The 22,500-nt window shown below is 42.8% G+C and overlaps 2 protein-coding genes across 2 annotated transcripts in view; one reads left to right on the top strand and one right to left on the bottom strand.

Annotated features, from left to right (window-relative positions):
* LSM5 (LSM5 homolog, U6 small nuclear RNA and mRNA degradation associated) overlaps positions 1-7,513 on the bottom strand; it is a 137,876-nt gene extending 130,363 nt beyond the window's left edge. The window contains exon 1 of the mRNA XM_044083202.1: positions 7,416-7,513. Within this exon, the coding sequence (XP_043939137.1) occupies positions 7,416-7,461 (46 nt within the window). The 5' untranslated portion in view covers positions 7,462-7,513. The remainder of the gene's footprint in view (positions 1-7,415) is intronic.
* A 39-nt stretch (positions 7,514-7,552) lies between these two features.
* Positions 7,553-22,500, top strand: part of LOC122811389 (carnitine O-acetyltransferase-like) — a 297,871-nt gene continuing 282,923 nt past the window's right edge. Inside the window, exon 1 of the mRNA XM_044083201.1 lies at positions 7,553-7,827. Coding sequence (XP_043939136.1) covers positions 7,798-7,827 — 30 coding nt within the window. The 5' untranslated portion in view covers positions 7,553-7,797. The remainder of the gene's footprint in view (positions 7,828-22,500) is intronic.

Raw genomic sequence — 22,500 nt, 5'->3', positions numbered from 1 at the left:
GTAACAATAATTGACTTGTGGACAGTCTGTAGAACACCTACCATAGGTGTAACTGACAAGCAAAATAGTAGCCATGGCCAGTCTCGAACCATGGACCCTGTCAGCCACAATAATGTACTTGGCGCACTAAGCCACAACAGCCACCAGCCAGTGCTGTCTGCTTCCTGACACTTATCTACATACATAGCACATTGACCCCTTCATATTGTGGAAATGAAACATTTTAGCAAGTTGATTGGGACAGCCCTGGGAATGTGTGGTCTGCTGCTATTACCTTACAAACATAAATGTTACTGCAGTTCTATGGGAACATGGGTGTGTGGGGGCATAGAGGACCATAACTCTCAAGTGTACAGATTTTTGCAGAATGTCCAGATATTTGCCTCATATTTTGGGTCCAGTTTTCATAAAATTGTGTTTGTCTGGAAAATTACTGGCAAATCATTAAAGACTGAAGTTAGACACTAATGACAGACATTTCAGTTTCAGACTTCTTACCCTTCAGAGAATTCATGCTAGTGCAAAACCTGTTATTCTATCAACTTTGTAAGTCTGACAGCAATATTTAAAAATTGTCCCTGTTTTTGGGCCTTTGTCACACATTTCTTTATGGCTTTGTACAGAGTTCTTGCTCTAAGCGGTTGAGAGGTATGTAACATTGACATACATGCATCTGTCCTATGACCCCACTGTTTCCAAGTCCCTCACACAGTGCGCTGGGTTTTTCTGGCTTGGGGCCTACTGCATACAGTCTACCACCCCATTCATTACATACATGCATCTGTCCTATGACCCCACTGTTTCCAAGTCCCTCACACAGATCGCTGGGTTTTTCTGGCTTGGGGCCTACTGCATACAGTCTACTACCCCATTCATTTAAAAAGAGTGAGTTACCTTGGGCCTGCAGCAGTTGAAAGGACAGTGTTTCAGGGCTGCCTCTGTCAGATGCATGCAGTACACAGCCTATACATGATAAGGTACAAGTAAGGTGATATGGATGGCATCCTTTGTACTGTGTATGTGAACTGGCATGAGGAGTAAGTCCCTGGGTCACTAGGTTGTCAGTGCATGGGCTATGTGTTGCCTCTTTGTCAAGGCCAGGGTATACTGGGCAAGTCTATGTCTGACTATGGGGACAGGCTCACTGGGTTCCTCCTCCAAGTCCCTCTGTGCCTGAAGGAATCTTGGCAATGGTGGTGAGCTGTGTGTCCCTTCCCTGTGATGTTCCTGCCGCAGCTGTTTCTGCAGGATCATACTGTGTAGCATGGCACATACTATGAACATGTGTGCACATGTGGCTGGAGAGTACTGCAGTGCTCCACCAGATATGTCCAGGCAGCGGAAGCGTGACTTGAGCAGCCCAAACACATGCTCTGCGATGCTCCTAGTTTGTGCATGTGCCTCATTATGGTGTGTGTGCATTTCTGATAGGCGTTGTCATCTACAATTCCAGTGCTTAGCCAACATCCCCCAGTATATGGCCATATGGGATGTCTCCCCTGGCAAATGCCTGCTACAGCTATGATGCATGCCAGATGTGGGGGGGGGGTCTTGATAACTGCTAGGGCTGTCAGCACACACATTGATGATAATGCCCTGGTCATTGCACATGACCTGGCAGCTGACGGAGTGATATCCCTTACAGCTGATGTAGATTCTACCCTCCTCACAGGGCGGTGCTTTGATGTGCACATGAGTGCAGTCTATGGCACCCAGTACCTCTGGGTAGTGTGCTACACGGTTGAAGAAAGGCATATTGCTAGTCCTCTCCTCAGGGGTGCTGGGGAAATACATGTGCTCACTGGCATGTGCTAGCATGACATCCAGGAACTGGTGGAGTACCCTGGACGAGGATGCCTGTGAGAGCCCCATGATGTCATTGCACATGACCTGGCAGCTGATGGAGTGATATCCCTTACAGCTGATGTAGATTCTACCCTCCTCACAGGGCGGTGCTTTGATGTGCACATGAGTGCAGTCTATGGCACCCAGTACCTCTGGGTAGTGTGCTACACGGTTGAAGAGAGGCATATTGCTAGTCCTGTCCTCAGGGGTGCTGGGGAAATACATGTGCTCACTGGCATGTGCTAGCATGACATCCAGGAACTGGTGGAGTACCCTGGACGAGGATGCCTGTGAGAGCCCCATGATGTCCCCAGTAGGTCTTTAGAAAATACCTGTAGCTAGTATTCTTAAGGCTACACATACCTTTGTTTCCACTGGGATGGGTTCCCCTCTGTTGGCTCTGGGTCTGAGGTGAGGGCAGCAGAGCTCTGCGAGTTCCTGTAGTATGTCCCTGTCCACCTTGTAGCTTTCTCCAGCTCATGTTGCCCCTGAATACTATTCACCTCCTCAGTCTGGGACTACTGTCAGCATTATCATCACTGACCTCAGCCTCTAACACATACAGATGTGGCAAAGTAGCAGCAGCAGCCCCCATCATTTTGTCAGTTAAAATTCCTCAAGTGTGTACTCCAATGGTGCAGAGAATGTGGGAAAGTCAGACTGAAGGGTGTATGCATATTTTATACTGCTGTGCTGCAGATACAGCCTGTATGATTGGCCGACTATGATACATTCCACTTGCCAGGTACATCATTAAGGGGTTGGAATGAGCCAGTGTCAGTGGAACAGGGGCTTATCAGTCTTTTATACTTGAATGGCTTTTCTAGGCTATTTCCTTTTATTTTATTTTCAATTGCTTCCACTGCTAAACCCCATGGCACTCCACAGATACCCGCGGCTCTAGTGTGAATATTTTTCAGCAAACTGGACTCTCCACTGCACATGAGCACACTTGGCTTGGCTTTAACCAGCTAACACACATGTCGTAGAGCTTAGCAGCCTTACACCCCTCTCCCGCTTAGCTGAGCGCAAACAAGTGCCACTAAGCTCCAATCCGCTTCAATATGGTGTGACACACCACCTTTTGATGTTAACTGTCTGTTCGGTCTACACCAACACAATTCTAGCCCTACCATGATTAGTACCTACTGACACAGTGGTCCTTTTTGCTATTTAATAACTCTGGCTCATTTACATACTCCTAATTACATATAACCTGGATACTACACTAGACCAGGGCCCCCTTAGGTACCACTATAACCTGCCATTGTATGACTTTGCATGCTTGCCAGTATAATGCAATACCTTTGCATAGTTGTAAAGTTCACATTTTACACTTTTATTTTTTTTTGCAAAATAGCATGTGTGTGTGTGTGTGTGTGTGTTGCTGCGCGCTGCTTAAATGTGGCATATGTATTAAAAAAAAGTTTAATTTTTCCTATACTGCATTACTTAACACAATGGCTATAGTTTTGGCCATCTGCATGCCTACTGTGAAATATACAACCTTTTATTTGGGCTGTTACAACCCCTGTTTAAAATACTCCGGTATATGCTTTGTAACTGTGTACATTTTTTCTGCTAATATGGCACCTACACTGGTGCCTTTCTGCTTGCTGAATCAGAAAAACATATTCTGTGCTTGGGTCACTATACTATTCCTACATGGAGAATCGCTCATCTAAGGTTTATTGAATTACCCACATAGACACTTCCATGTAAGAGGAAGAAAACGATCAATTAAACTGTCATTACTTCACCTTAAAATATAAACATTGATTAGACTAGTCCTTTTAACTGTAATTTTAATGTATTTCCAGAATTTTTCATGATTATTGTACTATACACCAATTGTGTAATTAGAAACTTGTCAGAACAGATGGTGACCCTTCCTGACTCCACAAAGCAACTCCAAAACACACACACACTAAATTGGGTAGGGACATGCCTAGGCATGCCTCAATTCAGACTGCATAAATACCCTCTCCTTAGCCACCGTAACTTAGAAACCTTGGAACAGCACTCATCTGCTGATTAAAGTCTTGTTTATTATTAGCAGTAAACTACAAGGACTCAGAATCTGATTTTTCATTTACAAAAACTGTCATTTTAATGACACGAATCACTAAGTTATTACTTAGTCAAAGCTTTACTCCTCAACAGGTAACATCAACTCAATGAAACCCTGAACCAGATAAAATTGCAAACCTGATATGACAGACAAGGAAGTGTTTCACCTGTCAGGCTTTGTCCCTACTGAATGGCGCACTGCTACAATCATGCCTCTCCATAAAGGAGTGACTACAGACCCTGGGAACTATCGCCCCATTAGCCTGATGAGTCTGATGCAAAGCTATGGAATGCAGCATCATCATGGACCTAATAAACAAGGATATAGGGAATCTCCAAACTCTGGATCCCACACAGTTTGGTTTTGTGAAGGGCAGATCATGCCTGCTCAACTTCTTTGAGTCAGTCAACAGAGCTGTGGATGAAGGCAAGGTGGTTCATACAGCCTACCTTGATCTGGCCAAGGCCTTTGATACCATTCCCCACTCAGAAATCATAGAAAAACTCACTAAGCTAGGCATAAACCCCTACATCACTAGGTGGGTTGCAAACTGGCTCACACGTAGAACCCACAGTGTGAAAGTAGCTGACTCCAAGTCAGACTGCCGACCAGTCACGAGTGGAGTCCCACATGGTTCGGTCCTGGGTCCTCTCCTGTTTGGTATCTACTTCTCTGAAGTCCAGGCCAACATGAAGGGACTCTGGCTGACAAAGTCCACGGACAATTGCAAGTTGGGAGCCATTATTAACTCCCCAAGTGATATTGACATCGTACAGAAAGGCCTCACTGAGACCAACAACAGGTGTCAGAACCATGGCCTTAAGCTCAATGTCAAAAAATGTCATCATCCCCTTTGGGAAAAACCCGGTTCCCATCAACTGCCACATCGATGGTAGTCCAGTGAACACAGAAGGCGCTATAAGAGATCTGGGAACACAGGTTGAAAGCAACCTCTCTTTTGACCACCACATTGCTGCTGTGGTCAGAAAGTCCTCCTATGTTGTACATCTCATTACAAAGGGTTTTTGCAAACAGGAAGAAAGAGGACATCTCCCTCTACTCTTCCCTCATTAGGTCAATCATTGAGTACAATGCCCCATTTGGAATGTACCTCACTAAACACCTGCAACAACTGGAGGCAGCAAAAGAACCTCACAAAGAGGATCCTAGGCCTTACACATTTGTCCTACACAGACAGGCTCAAAAAACTCCAACTATTCTCCGTCTCATATTGCCTACTTAGAGGCCATCTCTGCTTGACTTACAAAGCCATGTCTGACCCAGCTCTGTTAGAAATGTTATATCTATAGAAATCCCAATCCCTCTGCACCACATGCTCCAGAGACCTCAACCTCATTTCCACAATCATCCTCATTACCACAATCAACATAGCATGCTGGAAGGACAGGTGCATAACCCAGAGACTGCCTATGCTATGGAATAGACTTCCCATACATGTTAAGCAGAGCACCTCACTGGCCCTCTTCAAGAGAGATCTTGATGAGTGGATGGGAAACAGAAAATTCACCCCAGGGATCACTCCAGCAGCTTTACTCGACAGAGGCACTGGGAACTAAGGTTGGATGGCACAATGTCAGTGTAATCTTATGGGCTAGGCTTGTAAAGGCTCCAGGACCATTAGCTTAGTACACACCTATGAACAGAAATGCACAAATGAACCGAGATAAGACAATGCAGTTTACAGCATTGACAACCCTGGAAAATCTTCTATATTACTTGTCTTTTCTGTACAATAAACTAATTAACCTTTTTTTCTTTAAACAGGTTATATTCCCCCACAACAGACTAACCCTCAGTGGTTTATCTGCTGCACGAAGGAGCAACAAAGAAAGACATTTAAAAACAGAAAACAAGTATAAACCAGAAAGCTGCACATACTAACCTAGTTTTATTTTTACTCAGTTTCTTAAACAAGAATTTCTTGGATCAAACAGTATACGAGCCCATTAGAGAACTATGTTCTTGACATGGTCTTTACAAATAAACCATCTAGCTGCACTATTACACTGGTATGCCCTTCTCCAGTCAAGTCTCACTACAAATGCCCTTTTGTTTCAAAATCCCTCAAATAGCATATGTAATACATAGTTCAAATGTACAAATTTCTGACAATTTTAGGAATAATTCCATAAAATTCAAGTAGAACAGAAACTAAAAAAATGTTGACACTGATAGCAGTTATGCAAATACATTTTATATTCACACAGTAAACTGTATAAAACTGCTAGTCCTTACTAAAACTCCAAAAAAGGCAAACCAGTGTAGGGTGGTCCATGTGCATAAATAAAATATTTTAAAAAATATAGCAAAACTTAAGACCCATAACTCAATATCAGCATCAAAAGGTTATACAAGTTACTGAAAAAACATCAACAAAACAAAGGCTTACCATGAAGTTAGGCTGGCTTACAGATCCTTCTTTGGTTACATCAAGGAATTATGAAATAACATCCAGTAATGCTTTGCACTTACTCATAACAGCATTTCTTACTCTGATCCACTGGGTATTGCAATACATTAAACAAATTCAGTGTGAATTTATCCCCACAGACATCTATGCAAAATCCGCATATACCAAAGTATGTCAACGGAGTATCCCCCATTATCACAACAGTACTCTCCACAACAAAAGATACATCCTCTAATTGACCACTGAGGGACAAATCTAGAAAGAATCAGGGACACTTAAAATATTAGTACTATTAATCTGAAACACTGACAGAATAAGAGAATGTTGAATACTAGATATTTTCTGAAAAAAAATATCTCTCTAATAATTGTCATTATGTAATTCACGGCTTTTCCTCCAAAGGTCACCAGTTTTAGGAGGGATTAAGAGAGAAAGAGCTAAAAGTTGAGCCAAAAATACAACTGAGAGGTATGCCTGAAAACATACCAGTCTCTCATTTAATAATCTCAAGCACGACCCTACAAGTTCATGTACAGATGTTGAAACAAAACTATGTTTTCAGTTCATAACCAAATCGATCCTTTAAGACGCTGCAGCAATTTAACCACAGCTAAACTTAACAATGTCATTCACCAAGCGAAAAACATTTACACACAGCGTGACAAACCAGAAGGAAGTAAAAGCAGTTCCAAACATATGTTAGATTTATATTTCACCCGGCTTATAGTGGTGCAGCCCAGAGCAACAGAAGTGAACATGCTGGAGCATAGGGCAAATTTGTATGGGAAGCACAACGTAAATGTCAAACAGAAGTAACACTTTATAAGTGGTAGTGACTAAAATTATAGCTTAACAACCCCAAATTAGGCGGAGCTTAACAAAAGCTAAAGTCTCAATTAACACACTCGGTATTCACAGCACCTCTACCAAAAATGTGCTCTACAATAAAAATGCGTAGTAAGTCACTTCACAAATAGTTAAAATTTCTACACAACACACTAATCACATATGCAAGTTGACTACCTTAAACTTCTTTATTATATATGTATATTGTTTTAAAAAAATTACCGAGTGGCAAAAGTTGAGATGGATTAGTATTGACTACCGTTGCCATTTTTCTCTAGGAAGTAATAGTTTGTTTTTCCTCCAGGTCACTCGAAGTTTGAGGCTCCTCCTATATTTGCTCGTACCATTACCCTCCCTCTCATTTCCAAAAATCAGTCCATCCCATGAATTTTCTCCGCCCATAATACTATATTTTTATCTGAAGGCTGTGAAGGCCTATAATATTCATAAAGTTTATGGTTATCGCGTAATAGACTAGGCAGATTTAGCTGATTTGATTTGTAACAAGTTTGTCTTCCCGGGGGGAGAGGTTGGGGTGACTGGAGAGTGGAGACGGGTGAGTGGACTGTGTTGATTGTTGTGCTTAGAGACAGGCAAAGGTACCATGAGGATCTGGCAGTGCAGACGAGCCCTGGTAAGTTGTAGCATATGTTTTCATCAGTGTGCTGTTTCTTTTATTGTATGTCACGAAGTTTGTGTAAAGAGGGGAGGTGGGCGAGCCCTAATACACTTTGCTTCGATCTGGAATCTGAGTATGTCAGCACTTTTTAAGTGAAAAAGTGTAGAATTTATTAGTTGTCGCTGACGCTGTCGCGATAGGGAGTGACAGTGTCCAAGCACTGCGTGTAGTCTAGATTATTAAAGGTGGCAACTGTCTAGACACAGACAATGTATGGCACTTTTAGTAACCTAGACATTAGCATTTAACAGTGTGAGCGTGTGCATAAAGGCAGCAGTGCTTGTATAATAAGCTGTTTATTTTTATCAGTTATTAAAGCCACTGTTGTATTCGTGGGATGTCGTTTTGAAACTCGCAAATCAGGACCATGATGCAGTAATTATTTTGAATGCCCTATAGTTTGCAAATTACAAGGCACACTGAACAGTAAGACCAGGTTTCAGAGGTGACCTATTACTTCATGTGAAGGTTAAACGCAAGGCTTGAAATACTATATCATCCTGACAGAAGTAAGTTGGATGTAAGCCTCAAGTTTAGCCAGAGCTCTGTGCGTATTCACTGATTTTTAGCATTAAGATAACTCGTGGTAAATTTCTGTTCCATTAGTTGATTGAGATTAAAACTAAAGAAAATGATACTACGGGGATATGAATTTCAGTTCTTATAAAGTAAGTGTATCCTTACCGCTCAACTGTCTAGATTTTTGCCTCATATTTTTTGGGCTGTATCTCTTGAAATGTGTGGTGTTCTGACAATTCACGGATGATGGAAGTCAGTAAACAATTACACACATTTAAGTTTCAGAGTTTATATCCTTTAGAAAGGCATACTAACAGAAAACCTCTTATTCTGTCTACTTTCTAAGTTTGTAACAGCAATATTTAAAGTATGTCCCTATATTTGGGTCTTTTTACCCTTATTATATCAGTTTTATCCCTCTGTAGTTACTACAGCTCTGCACATCACCCTTATTCTTAAAAATCGGTACCAAAACACGTTTTCTCCGCAACTCGGGTATCCTCTCACTTTCCAAGATTTCATTAAACAATCTGGTTAAAAATTCCACTGCCATTTCTCCTAAACACCTCCAGGCTTCCACAGGTATGTCATCTGGACCAACAGCCTTTCCATTCTTCATCCTCTTCATAGCTATCCTTACGTCCGCCTTGCTAATCCATTGCACTTCCTGATTCACTATCTCCACATCATCCAGCCTTCTCTGTCTCTTTCATTCTCTTCATTCATCAGCCCCTCAAAGTACTCTTTCCATCTGTTCAACACATTCTCCTCGCTAGTGAGTACATTTCCCTCATTATCCTTTATCACCCTTACCTATCCTTTATCACCCTTACCTGCTGCACATCTTTCCTAGCTCGGTCCTTCTGTCTAGCCAATCGGTACAGGTCCTTTTCTTTATCCTTAGTGTCTAACCTTTCATAAAACTTTCTATACGCCTTATACTTAGTCTTTGCCATCTCTCTCCTTACCATGCACCTCATCTCCTTATACTCCTGTCTACTTTCTTCATCTCCCTGACAATCCTACTTTTTATTCACCAACCTCTTTCTCCGTATACTCTCCTGTACTTCCTCATTCCACCACCAGGTCTCCTTGTCCTCCTTCCTCTGTCCAGATGTCACACCAAGCACCTTTCTAGCAGTCTCCCTTACTAGCTCTGCTGTAGTTACCCAGCTGTTCGGCAACATTTCACTGCCACCCAGTGCCTGTCTTAACTCTTCCACCTCACAATCACCATTTTTCAATTTCCACCATTTGATCCTTGGTGCTGCCCTCACACCCTCCTCTTCTTGATCACCAATGTCATTCTACAGACCACCATTCTGTGCTGCCTAATTACATCATTAGTGAATGTTGGATATGATTAAGTCAACCCTTAAGCATAACAGTTTGCCACTTCTTGGTGTAATTTAGAAAGAAAGTTGGTCTTGGGTCAGTAGAAAGAGGACTAGATGAGAGGTGAGAACACATGGAGTTACTGTCTTTCTGTTACTTGTGTGTAAATTGCATCTCTGACAGTTTGCTTGCTGTTCAGGATGTTCACGAAATCCTGAAAACTCTGCAGCTGTATATTAGCTTCCTAGGACAAATTACAGAGAAAGAACAGGCTTTTAGGAACAATTAATGATGTCCTAACCCCCTGTTCCAGTAACGATTAGTATGAGCATGCTAACGGCATTTTCCCAGAATTATACCATAAGTCAATCCTTGGGCACCTGAGCTCAGGCAGTCTCTAAGTGGTATTAGTGTTCTGCTGCCTTCCTTCAGTGCTCTGGTAGAAAGCTTAGTAATCACTTGGCTTTCTGCCATCTCAGTGCTTTAACTGGATCACACATTTTTGACAAAAGTATTGTTTTCCATTTTTTTATGAAAATTCAATCAAACTGTGGAATTCAGACTATCAGAGTGCTGGAAATAGATGAGAATTTATAGAAGTCAGCATTTTAGGCCAGAGCGCCCATGCACCATATTTTATATTTTTGCTTCTAGTTACTTTTTGGAAAATTGGTACATTGCCTTATTTAGTTTTATGTACGTAAAATGTGTTTTGATTTCCGTAGTGTATATGTTGACATAGTAGAAATTTTAATGGAGTCATCAAAAAAAATCCTTGTTTCCTACCTTTCCTGACCTAGAGTAGCCCAAATACAGGCTTTGCTGTATTCTGGACTTTTGGAAAGTTCCTGTGTTGCCCATTTCCTTTCTTGGATAAAGGAGACTTCTTTGCTCACCAGTGGGAGTGGGGAGCTTAGAGCAGCCTATCTATCCCTGGAGGAGTGTTCCCAGCACAAGAATCTGGTAGTCTATTGGCCGTTTTGAGCCAATTTCTAGCTCTTTCAAGTCCCCCTGTATAAAACCCGCTTTGGCGCGTTTTTTGCGCTTGTTTCTACTCAGCCCCTCTTGGTCCTGCAGAGTGGTGCTAGCAGCAGAGAGACAAAAAGAGCGACTGCTTACCTGTTTAAGTATATTTTCTTCTGCTATTACCTGTGCAACTGTCCGCTCTCGCTGAAAAGCGAGTATATCTGCTCTTTTACCTGTTTTAAGCTGTTTTACTGCAATTTTTTACTTGCACTTTGAAAAGTTTGTCCTGTTTGTTGAAATTTACCTGGTGAGGCTACACACTCAAGTGCGCTGGCCTGTGTTATATATTTACTGCATTTTCTACTGTTTGTGTACTAAAAAAGAAAAAATCCGTGTTTCCCACCTTTCCTGACCTAGAGTAGTCCAAATACAGGCTTTGCTGTGTTCTGGACTTTTGGAAAGTTCCTGTGTTGCCCATTTCCTTTCTTGGATAAAAGGAGGCTTCTTTGTTCACCAGTGGGAGTGGGGAGCTTCGAGCAGCCTATCTATCCTTGGAGGAGTGTTCCCAGCACAAGAATCTGGTAGTCTATTGGCAGTTTTGGGCCAATTTATAGCTCTTTCAAGTCCCCCTGTATAAAACCCGCTTTGGCGTGGCTTTACGCGATTTTGCGCATAGCGCAGCATCTGGCAGCGCCGCCTAATCGCGCCTAAACCATTCTCGGCTCCACAAAGTCTGCTCTTCACTTTTTCTCTTAGAACTGCTCTAGCTCACAAAATAAACACCTTATTCTTAATCTATAGCCCGGCACTTGCTCACAAAAGCATTTCTATAAGTTAGCATTAAAAATTAAATAGCACTACAGCCTCACATACTCCCTTTGAGTATTCTGTTCCTAACTGGTCCTTTTTCTCAATTATAAAGGAGTTCCTTATACTATTCTAGCATGTCCAAAGGTCAGCTGTCAATTTTCTCTCCAGTCCAGCTGGTGAATCTGGGAATCTTGAGGCAATGTTACAACTGCCTCATGTACACAGACAACCCTCTCCTCCTCCAAACAAGTTCAAACATATGTGAGAGATGCAACCATATAGCCAAACTGGAGGCTGAGCTCTCTCAACTCAGTACTGGCGTAACCAGTCAGGAGGAAAGGTAACCACACACAATACAATTCCAGTCTCACATAGACCTACTACATCAGCAAACCAAACACATTAACACACATAAACATACTCGGAAGCTCTAAATAAAAATCTGCCTAAGCAACAGAGACCTCCAATGCAGACACCCAAGCAACCGCTGCCCCAAAACAAAACACGTGCAACACATAGTTCACAAAGCCAGTGTGCCGAACAGTCACAGCCCTTAAGGCTAAACAACACACCTGATACACTTGTAATAGGTGACTCTGTTGTCAGGCACACTGATGTCCCGCTCACCAGGCTGAACAAGGAGAAGGTCACCGTGAGCTGCCTGTCGGGTGCTAGGATCCGCCACATAACACAAGCACTCAGGTCACTCCAAGGCAAGTACAAATATAACTCAGTCATTGTCCATGCTGGTGTGAATGACCTGACATGTACCTCCCTGGACTACATGAAAAGAGACATAGAGGAGCTCTCTGAGCATGTAGCCCAGGCCGGTATGACCCTGACCTTGAGTAGCATCTTACACTCACCAAGAATGATGCCACAATATAGAGACAAGATTATCAATTTCAACAATTGGCTGAATTATTGGTGTCATTCTAAGGGGATCCAGTGCCTGTCAGCCTGGGATGACATGCTCAGCAAGCCACGTTGCTTCGCTAGGGATGGCTTGCACCTGTCACCCCTGGGCTTTTGGATATTGGCAAAGGCTCTTGCCACCCCCATAGTGCCTTTTTTAGGCAAGGCTCAAAAGACAAACCCACCTCCATAGATATCACAAAGAAAAAGAAATTAAGGGTAATGCTACTCAACGCCAGAAGTCTAAACCTCAAGATGCACGCACTCGAAACTCTCCTCAGCATGGAGAACATCAATATCTGTGCAGTAACAGAAACTTGGTTCAAGGCTCCTGAGAGCACCCCAGCACTACCAGGTTATACCTCATACCATACTTTTCGGCCCCAAAACTCGGACCGAACCACAAAAGGAGGGGGAGTATCAATATTTGTCAAAGATACCAACACCTCCAGGTTGGTGGCACAGCACGAAGCATCGGAGACTATCCATGTACAACTAACAGTGGGTAAAACTACCTTTCAGTTTATAGCCTGTTACAGACCACCCTCCCAAACTCAGGAATCCCACTCGGCTTTCCAGAAAACACTGGAAAATATGAAGGTCTCTCCAAACACCATTATATTGGGCGATTTCAACTACCCAGACATAAACTGGGAGCGCTATTCAAGCCCGAACACCTTAGCCCAAAGGTTCCTAGAATTTATAAACTCAAATGCTATGGAACAAATTGTCACCACTCCCACAAGAAGGGAAAACATACTGGACCTGATCATCACCAACATGGGGACTCTATGCTCCAGACCTGAGATATATCTCTCACTGGTAAGATCGGACCATAAATTAATCTCACTGGATATCCACATCCCGACCCCACCCCCTGCCCAGAAAACCACAGTGAAAAACTTCTCTAAAGCAAACTTCACACTCCTCAAAACCGAGATGGAACCTTCAAAGCCCCTGGGCCAGTGGAAAATATGGCACAGCAGAATCCTTTATAAAAGCATTCTATGGACACCTTCAGGAATGCATGGATCATGCAATCCCAAATAAAACCAAGACCCAATCCCCCAAAGGCAGGCGTCCTGTCTGGTGGACCCCAGCCATAAATAAACTATACAATAGAAGAAGGAAGCTACTACATGATAGAGCAAAATCCCTAAAAGGGAAGGCATCTCTGATCAGTATTAGCAAAAAACTACAGTCCCTCATAAAATCATCTAAGGCCAGCTTCGAGAGAAAAATTGCACAGGGCGCTAAAGATAATCACAAGGCTTTCTTTAGTTATGTTAGGAACCTGGGTGGTAACTCCCAGATATGTGCAGAGTTGGTCCAAAATGACACAAAATACACTGAACCCACAGACATTGCCAACATCCTGGCTGACAGGTTCAGTGCAAACTTCTCCCCCCCCCCAAAAGAGCAAATATCTATCCCAGCAGAGTGCTGCCCCACTGACATCTCAGATGTTCAGGTAAGAGCCGCCCTCTCCAAAGCAAAAAACACAGTATCAATGGGACCAGACGGTGTCCCAGGCTGCGTCCTACATGAACTCCAAGAAGAGCTGAACCTCAACATAAAGCTACTGTTCAACCTCAGCCTTACTACAGTATATGTACCCAAAGAATGGCGTACAGCAACAGTGGTCCCTCTCCACAAAGGTGGTGCCTCAACGGACCCTGGTAACTATCGTCCCATAAGCCTGACTAGCTTGGTCTGCAAGGCTATGGAGAGGATCATCATGGAAGTCATAAATAAAGATATTGGGGACCTACAGACACTGGATCCTACCCAATTCGGCTTTGTTAAGGGTAGATCCTGCCTCTTAAACCTGGTCGATTTCTTTGAATCAGTCACCAAGGCCATTGACGAGGGGAAGGTGGTCCACACAGCCTACCTGGACCTTGCAAAAGCCTTTGATACAATACCCCACTCGGGCATCATAGATGAGCTCTCCAGCTTAAATATAAACCCCTATGTCATTAGATGGGTTGCAAAAAGGACAGAACACACATGGTCAGAATTGCTGGAGCCATGTCAGACTCCAAACCAGTCACAAGCAGCGTCCCACAAGGCTCAGTCCTGGGACCTCTCTTGTTCGGTATATATTTCTCTGAAGTACAGGCCAACACGGGTGGACTATGGCTGACCAAGTTCACAGATGACTGCAAACTGGTTGCCATAATCGACTCTCCAGCTGACACAAGCATCCTCCAAAAAGGTCTCATAGAGACAGACAACTGGTGCCAGAGCCATGGCCTCAAGTTCAATGCCAAAACGTGTATAGTCATCCCCTTTGGCAAAAACAAAGTGCCCACAAATTACCACATAGGTGGTAACCCATTAAGTACGGAAGAAGTAATTGAGGACCCAAGTTGATAGCAATCTTTCATTTGACAATCACGTGGCCAAAGTGGTTAGAAAAACCTTCTATATAGCCCACCTTATCATGAAGGGATTCACATCTAGATCAAGGGAGGTCATCGTGCCTCTTTACTCATCCCTCATCAAGCCCATAATTGAATACAATGCCCCATTCGGGATGTACCTTACCCGACACCTGCAGCAACTAGAAAGACCCCATAAGTACCTCACCTAGAGGATAAAAGGGCTCAAACAGATGCCATATGCTGCTCGGTTAAAGAAACTCCAGCTCTATTCATTTGCATACCGCCTACTTAGAGGCGATCTGTGCCTGACGTATAAGGCCATGTCCAACCCAGAATTGATGGACATGCTTCACCTCAGAAAATCCAAATCCCTTCGAGCTACACACTCTAGGGACTTGAACCTCAGCACAGAAATAAATAGGACATGCCGGAGGGACAGATTCATAACCCAGAGGCTCCCTTCACTCTGGAATAGAATCCCAGTCCAAGTTAGGCAGAGTCCTTCACTGACTTTCTTCAAGAGGAATCTTGACGAGTGGATGGGAGATCGTAGGTTTACCCCGGGGATCACTTATCACTTGTAAAGACTTCTCGTTGTTGATGATTTAAAACTGTATAGCTCATCAGATGAGGAACTGAAACCACAACTGCAAGTAGTCAAAACTTATTCAGATGATGTAAGAATATCATTTGATCTTTAAGTGTGCAAGCGCAACCTAAGAATATCATTTGGTCTTTTAAGTGTGCAAGCGCAACCTTTAAAGCAGGAAAACTGCAGTGCCATGAAAAAATCGCTTTGGGACAAGATTGTGATAACTTGAGCAAGATGGAGTGTATAAATATTTGGAAATTGATGAAGGATCAACAATAAAACACAAACAAATGTAAATAAAACTTAGGAACATTTTAGAAGACTTAAATTAATTCTGAAAATGGCGTTGAAATCTAGGAACAGAATTTAAGCTGTAAACCAATTTGCTCTTTCTGTCATAACCTACAGTTTAGAGTGATTGACTGGCCCCCAAAACATATTGGCTGGATTAGATAGAAAATCAAGAAGGATGCTTCATGCTCATCAGATGATTTATAAAAATCAGTGCATACCAAGATTATATATTCCCCGTTCCGAAGGCAGTATAGGCCTCCTTGAAATTGATTGCATGTATAGATCTGCAATCATGGGACTACACACATCTGCTGACCTCACAGGACCCAAATGTAGTGAAAGTTTTGAAACACGAGTAGAATAAATCTAAGATGACTTCCCTGCTTAGTCTAGCAGAAGCATATCGATGTCAAGCAGGAATGGAAATCAAACCTGAAGTAGATAAAAATCAGGCAGCAACTGAATGTGCCAAAAATAAAAGAAGGAATATAAGGTGAATGATCAGATGAGAAGGCAAGAAATGTGGAAAATGCATAAATATAGTTGCAGGTATAGAAAACTTCTGGAAGAACCTAGTGTTGATCAGGATCGAATGCAGGAATGGTTAAGGAGAGGCAAATTCAAACCAAAAGATGAAAGGCTAATATTGGTTAATAGTGGGCTATGCACACATTGGTTTACAAAGTCCACTGAATATGTGGGAGAAACAGGCAAATGTAGGTTTTTGTGAAACAAAACTGGAAACAGTCGCACACCTTGTTGCTGGTTGTGACAGACTAATGGCAGGACTGTGTACTGAAAAGCATAATAATGTGGCAAGATTGTTGCACTGGGGATTGTGTAAACATTATGGTATTGAAGTAGCTGAAAAACGCTGGAAGTGTGAGCCACAAAGCATCATAAAGAATGATCTACATCACATGGGATCAGCCATTACCAACAGTTCAAAAGACAGCTGTGAGAAAAACAGATATAGTGGTCCATGAAAAGAAGACAAAAGTAGCATTGGTCATTGAAGTCGCTACAACCGGTGACTACAGTGTCTTGCATACAGAGAGACACAAAGTCATACAATATCAGGATTTGCAGGCAGAGATGAGAGCAATGTGAAGAAAGATACCCAGACAGTTCCAATAGTAGCTGGAGCAACGGATCTTATAAAACAAGAATCTACAGTCCTATTTAGATATGTTACCAATACATGTAAGTCCATACAAACTGCAGAAGGAGTAATTACTGGGTACATTACGGGTGCTGCAAAGATCACTTTTGGCTGACATCAAAGACTGAAACAGTACTAATTTCATGAACTTTAATCGTACTTTGACAATGAGGTCCATTCCTGCCTTGGTAATAGAAACCCAAAAGTCTTGGAGAAATTAAAAACGGAGAAGTAAGTCTTTTGGAATTGAGGCAGGCTTACACCAGATTGTCACTTACACTGACAGCAAGTCTTTGGAATCTTGTGCTATAATTTATTATTTATTTTACATTTGTTGACTGGGATAGTCTGACTGGATACATGTCCATTTTCAGCAGATGCCCGGGGAGAAAAGCTCCAAACTTGCAAACAGATAAAGACAAGCAAGTTAGTATATGCACAAATATATAGTATTAACATACAAGTTATAGTCCCACATTTCAAACTTATGAAGACTACAGTTTATATACAGAAATGTATACAATTATTTCTCCAAAGGTAATTACTGTGAAAAACAAATTTATTTGCTCACCTGTTTCACAGTAAATTTTTTTTTGCATTTTCTTTTCTGAAAATCTCCTCTGAGATTAAAATAGTTCAGAGGATTTCTATTTCCTTGAATATGACAACAAGGAATGGTTAACCCTGCCTTAAGGCGTGGGCTGTGATCTGTGGATTGATAAGAAGGTGGGCTATTTGTTTGATGTAAATACAAGCCAAAGCCAACAACTTGAGTGTTATAGCCAAAATATTATCTATGGTGCCTTGCTTTGTGAGCAGATAGCTGGCATCTGGGATTCACACCTAGCAGGTGTGAAATGGCACACCTCTTAACAGCTTGCATACATTGTTTGAGTTTTGAGCATTTTCTGAAAGATCAAGTACAAAAAAACATAAACTGAACAAATCCAAATATCTTGGAAATGGTAAACAGTATTTAAGAGTAAGAAAGTGGTGTTTTTCATTAAAAAAAATCTTGTTTACAATAATAGGATTACATTCACAATACACATCAATGCTGTATTATGTTATAATGCAATACTGAATATTATTTTTAATCTTGTAAGCAGTATAACCTAGATGCATAGTTGTTATGTTGTGTCTTTCTGCTTTTCCCGGTTAGGGGTCGCCACAGCGGAACTCCGGTCCGCTAATGATTGGCAGTAGATTTTTACGTGCCGAGTTGCTGGCCCTGACGCACAACCGTCAATGAAGGTACGCCCATTCACGCATGTCTCCACACAGAAGACGCTGTAGCTGAGAATCCAACAGGACACCGTCTTACTGTGAGGCGACAATGCTACTGCAGCACCACCACCGCAGTCCAACCTAGATACATAGTATCAGCAGCATTTTCTTTCAGCTGGACTTGCTATATAATATGTTGGCAAATATTTCCTTTCTGGTACTTGTTTTCTAAGATATTTACAAAATTAAGAAGTTATGCCTGTATGCATTATTAATGCTATACGCACCACTCATTATTTCTTTCTGTAAGATTATACAGTTAGAGTGAGTTTGTTATATTTTTAGCATCATCTAAGGTTTCAGTTGTTACCATAAAATTGTCTGTAAAGTTACTTGGTTTTGGCAATATTTCATGGGTGGTAGATCAGGTAAATGCGATGTCCAATGTTATTTATTAAAGGAGTAGGCAACGTTCCCTGGTGACCTGCCTATCCAGGCATGTCCAAAGGGCAGTTTCAGGTGTACTGTCCGGTCCAACTGGTGAATCTGGGCATTTTGAGGCAATGTTACAACTGCCTCATGTACACAGACAACCCTTTTATCCTACCACCAAACACTAATACATATGAGAGATGCAATTATACAGTGAAGCTGGAGGCTAAGCTCTCTCAACCCAAGACTGGACCAGACAGTCAAGAGGAGAAGGAAATTACTTGCATCACACCACCAGTCTCACATAGACCTATGAAAACAGCATCGGCAAAAAACACACATAAATACACAAAAACATACTTAGAGGCTCTAAATAAAAACCTGCAAAAGCAACAGAGACCTCCAAAGCAGACATCCAAGCAACCTCCACCCCTAAACACATACTTCACAAAACCAGTGTGCCAAGCAATCACAGCCCTTAAGGCAAAATAACATACCCAACACACTAGTAATAGGTGACTCTATAGTCAGGCACACTGACGTCCCACTCACTAGGCTGAACAAGGAGAAGGTTACTGCTAGCTGCCTGTCAGGTGCCAGGATCCGCCACATAACACAAGCACTCAGGTCACTCCAGAACAAGTACAAATATGACTCTGTCATTGTCCATGTTGGTCTGAATGACATGAGCCATACCTCCCTGGACTACATTAAAAGAGACATGAAGGAGCTCTCTGGTCATGTAGCCCAGGCTGGTATGTCTCTGACCCTGAGTAGCATCCTGCCCTCACCAAAAATTATACCATGGTATAAAGAAAAAATTATCAATTTCAACAACTGGCTAAGCTCCTGGAGTCATTCAAAGGGGATCCAGAGTCTGTCAACCTGGGATGACATGCTCGACAAGCCACGCTGCTTCACAGGAGACGGCTTGCACCTGTCACCTTTAGGTTTTCGAATACTGGCCAAGGCTCTTGCCACCCCCATATTGCCTTTTTTTGGCAAGGCTCAAAAGACAAACCCACCGCCTTAAATAGCACAAGTAACAAAAAATCTGAGGGTAATGCTACTCAATGCCAGAAGTCTAAACCTCAAAATGCATGCACCCGAGGCACTTTTCAGTATGGAGAAAATCGATATATGTGCAGTAACAGAAACCTAGTTTAAGGCTCCAGAGAGCACCCCAGCACTACCAGGCTACAACTCATACCATTCATTTCGGCCACAAAACCTGGACCAAAATAAAAAAGGCAGGGGCATATCCATATTCATCAAGGATACCCACACCTCCAGGTTAGTGGCACAACACGATGCTTCAAAGATCATTCACATGCAACTAACAACGGGCAAAACTGCAATTCAAATTGTAGCTTGTTACAGATCACCCACCATGTCACAGGACCCCCATTCCACATTTCTGGAAACACTGGGAAACATAAAGGTCCTACCAAACCCCCTGACATTAGGTGATTACAATTACCCAAACATTAACTGAGAGAACTAACTCGAGTACTAACTCCCTTGCCCAACATTCCTAGAATTTATAAACTCAAATGCCCTGGATCAACTGGTCAACACCCCCATCAGAGGTGACAATGTATTGGACCTGGTCATCACCAACATGGACGACCGGTGTTCCACACTGTTGGTCAACCCCTCACCGTTGGTCAACCCCTCACTGGTTAGATCTGACCATAAACTAATCACTATGGATATCCACATTCCGCTCCCACCCCCGGTCGATGAAACCACCGTGAAAAACTTTTTCAAAAGCAAACTTCACGTTACTTAAGACCGAGGTGGAAAGTTTCAAAGCTCCCGTGCTAAATGATAACTGTCCAAGTTGCAAAATCCTTTACAAATGCACTCTACGGGCACCTACAAGAATGCATGGATCGTGCTATCACAAGCAAAACCAAGACTCACTCCTCCAAGAAAAGGAAACCAGTCTGGTGGACCCCTGCCATAAACAAGCTATACAATAGGAGGAAACTAGTACAGAAAAGAATAAAATCCCAAGAAGGGAAGGCATCCTGATAAGTATCAGCAAGAAACTACAATCCCTCATAAAATAATCCAAGGCTAGCTTCGAAAGAAAAATTGCCAAGGACTCCAAAGATAACTACAAGGCATTATTTAGCTATGTCAAGAATCTTAAGTGGCAATTCTCAGATCTGCTCTGAGTTAGTGCAGAATGGCACAAAATACACTGAACCAACAGATGTTGCCCATCCTGGCAGACAGGTTCAGTGCAAACTGCACCCCCAAAAGGGCCCATAACCATGTCAGAAGAATATAGTGCCCCTGAAATCATAGACACTCAGGTTAAAACAGCCCTGTCCAAAGCCAAAAACACAGCAATGGGACTGGACAGTGTTCCAGGCTGCGTCCTATACAAGCTCAAAGATGAACTAATCTCTCACCTAAACGCACTGTTCAAACTCAGCCTATCCACAGGCTACGTGCCCATAGAGGGTGCACAGCAATGGTTATTGCGCTCCACAAAGGTGGAGCCACAACAGACCCCGGGAACTATCGCCCTATAAGCCTGACTAGCATGGTCTGCAAGGCTATGGAGCACATCATCATGGATCTCATTAACAGAGACATTGAGAACCTCCAAACACTGGACCCTATCCAGTTCGGCTTTGTGAAGGGCAGATCATGCCTCCTAAACCTGGTGGACTTCTTTGAGACAGATACCAAGGCTATAGATGAGGGAAAGGTGATCCACACAGCCTACCTAGACCTCGCAAAGGCCTTTGACACCATTCCACATTCAGGTATTCTAGACAAGCTCACCAGCCTGAACATAAACCCCTATGTTGCTAGCTGGCTCACTGACAGAACCCACATGGTAAGAGTTGTGGGAGCTAGGTCTGACTCTAAACCGGTTACAAGTGGCGTTCCCTAGGGCTCAGTCCTAGGACCCCTCCTGTTCGGCATATACTTCTCAGAGGTACAGGTAAGCACAGGAGGGCTATGGCTGACAAAGTTCACAGACGACTGCAAGCTAGGGGCTATACTTGACTCTCTGGCTGTCATAGACATCCTCCAAAAGGGAAGACATCCCTGATCAGTATCAGATATCTGAGACAGATACATGGTGTCAAAACCATGGCCTTAAGCTAAATACCAAAAAGTGCATAGTCATCCCCTTTGGAAAAAACAAAGTACCCACAAACTACCACATAGGTGGTAGCCCCCTAAATGCGGAAGACATAATAAGGGATCTGGGGACCTAAGTAGATAGTAACCTCTCCTTTGATAATCACATTGCCAAAGTGTTTAGAAAATCCTATGTGGCCCACCTAATCACAAAAGGGTTTGCATCCAGATTAAAAGAGGTCATTGTGCCCCTCTACGCATCACTCATCAGACCCATCATAGAGTACAACGCCCCATTCGGGATGTACCTTACAAGACACCTGCAATAGCTGGAAAGACCACAGAAGTACCTCACCAAGAGGATCACTGGCCTCAAGCAGATGCCCAGTGCAGCTCGACTGAAGAAACTTCAGCTGTATTCGGTTGCATACCGCCTACTTAGAGGTGATCTCTGCCTGCCATACAAGGCCATGTCCAACCTAGAATTGATGGACATGCTCCTCCTAAAGAAAAACATATCCCCTCAAGCCACACACTCTAGGGATCTAAACCTCACCACAACAATAGATAGGACGTGTTGGAGGGATAGATTCCTGTCCCAGAGACTTCCCATGCTCTGGAACAAGATTCCAATCTACATTAGGCAGAACTCCTCGCTAACCCTCTTCAAGAGAAACCTTGACGAGTGGATGGGAAACAAAAGTTTACCCCAGGGATCACTTCAGTGGCTCTGCTGGACAGAGGCACAGGGAACTAATCTAAGGGGGTGGCGATAGCCAACACATTCCGGCTAGGCTTATAAATGCCTTCGGGCAGATAGCCTAATACCTACCTATGAACCTATAAATTTCTCCTTATCAGTATGAATACTGTCTTGGATC

This window comes from Protopterus annectens, chromosome 9.part0 (assembly GCF_019279795.1).
Source record: "Protopterus annectens isolate FY-2018-M chromosome 9.part0, PAN1.0, whole genome shotgun sequence".
NCBI classification, from domain to species: Eukaryota; Metazoa; Chordata; order Ceratodontiformes; family Protopteridae; genus Protopterus; species Protopterus annectens.
The sequence above is the reverse complement of the archived record's forward strand: the minus strand, read 5'-3'. Positions and strand labels throughout refer to the sequence as shown.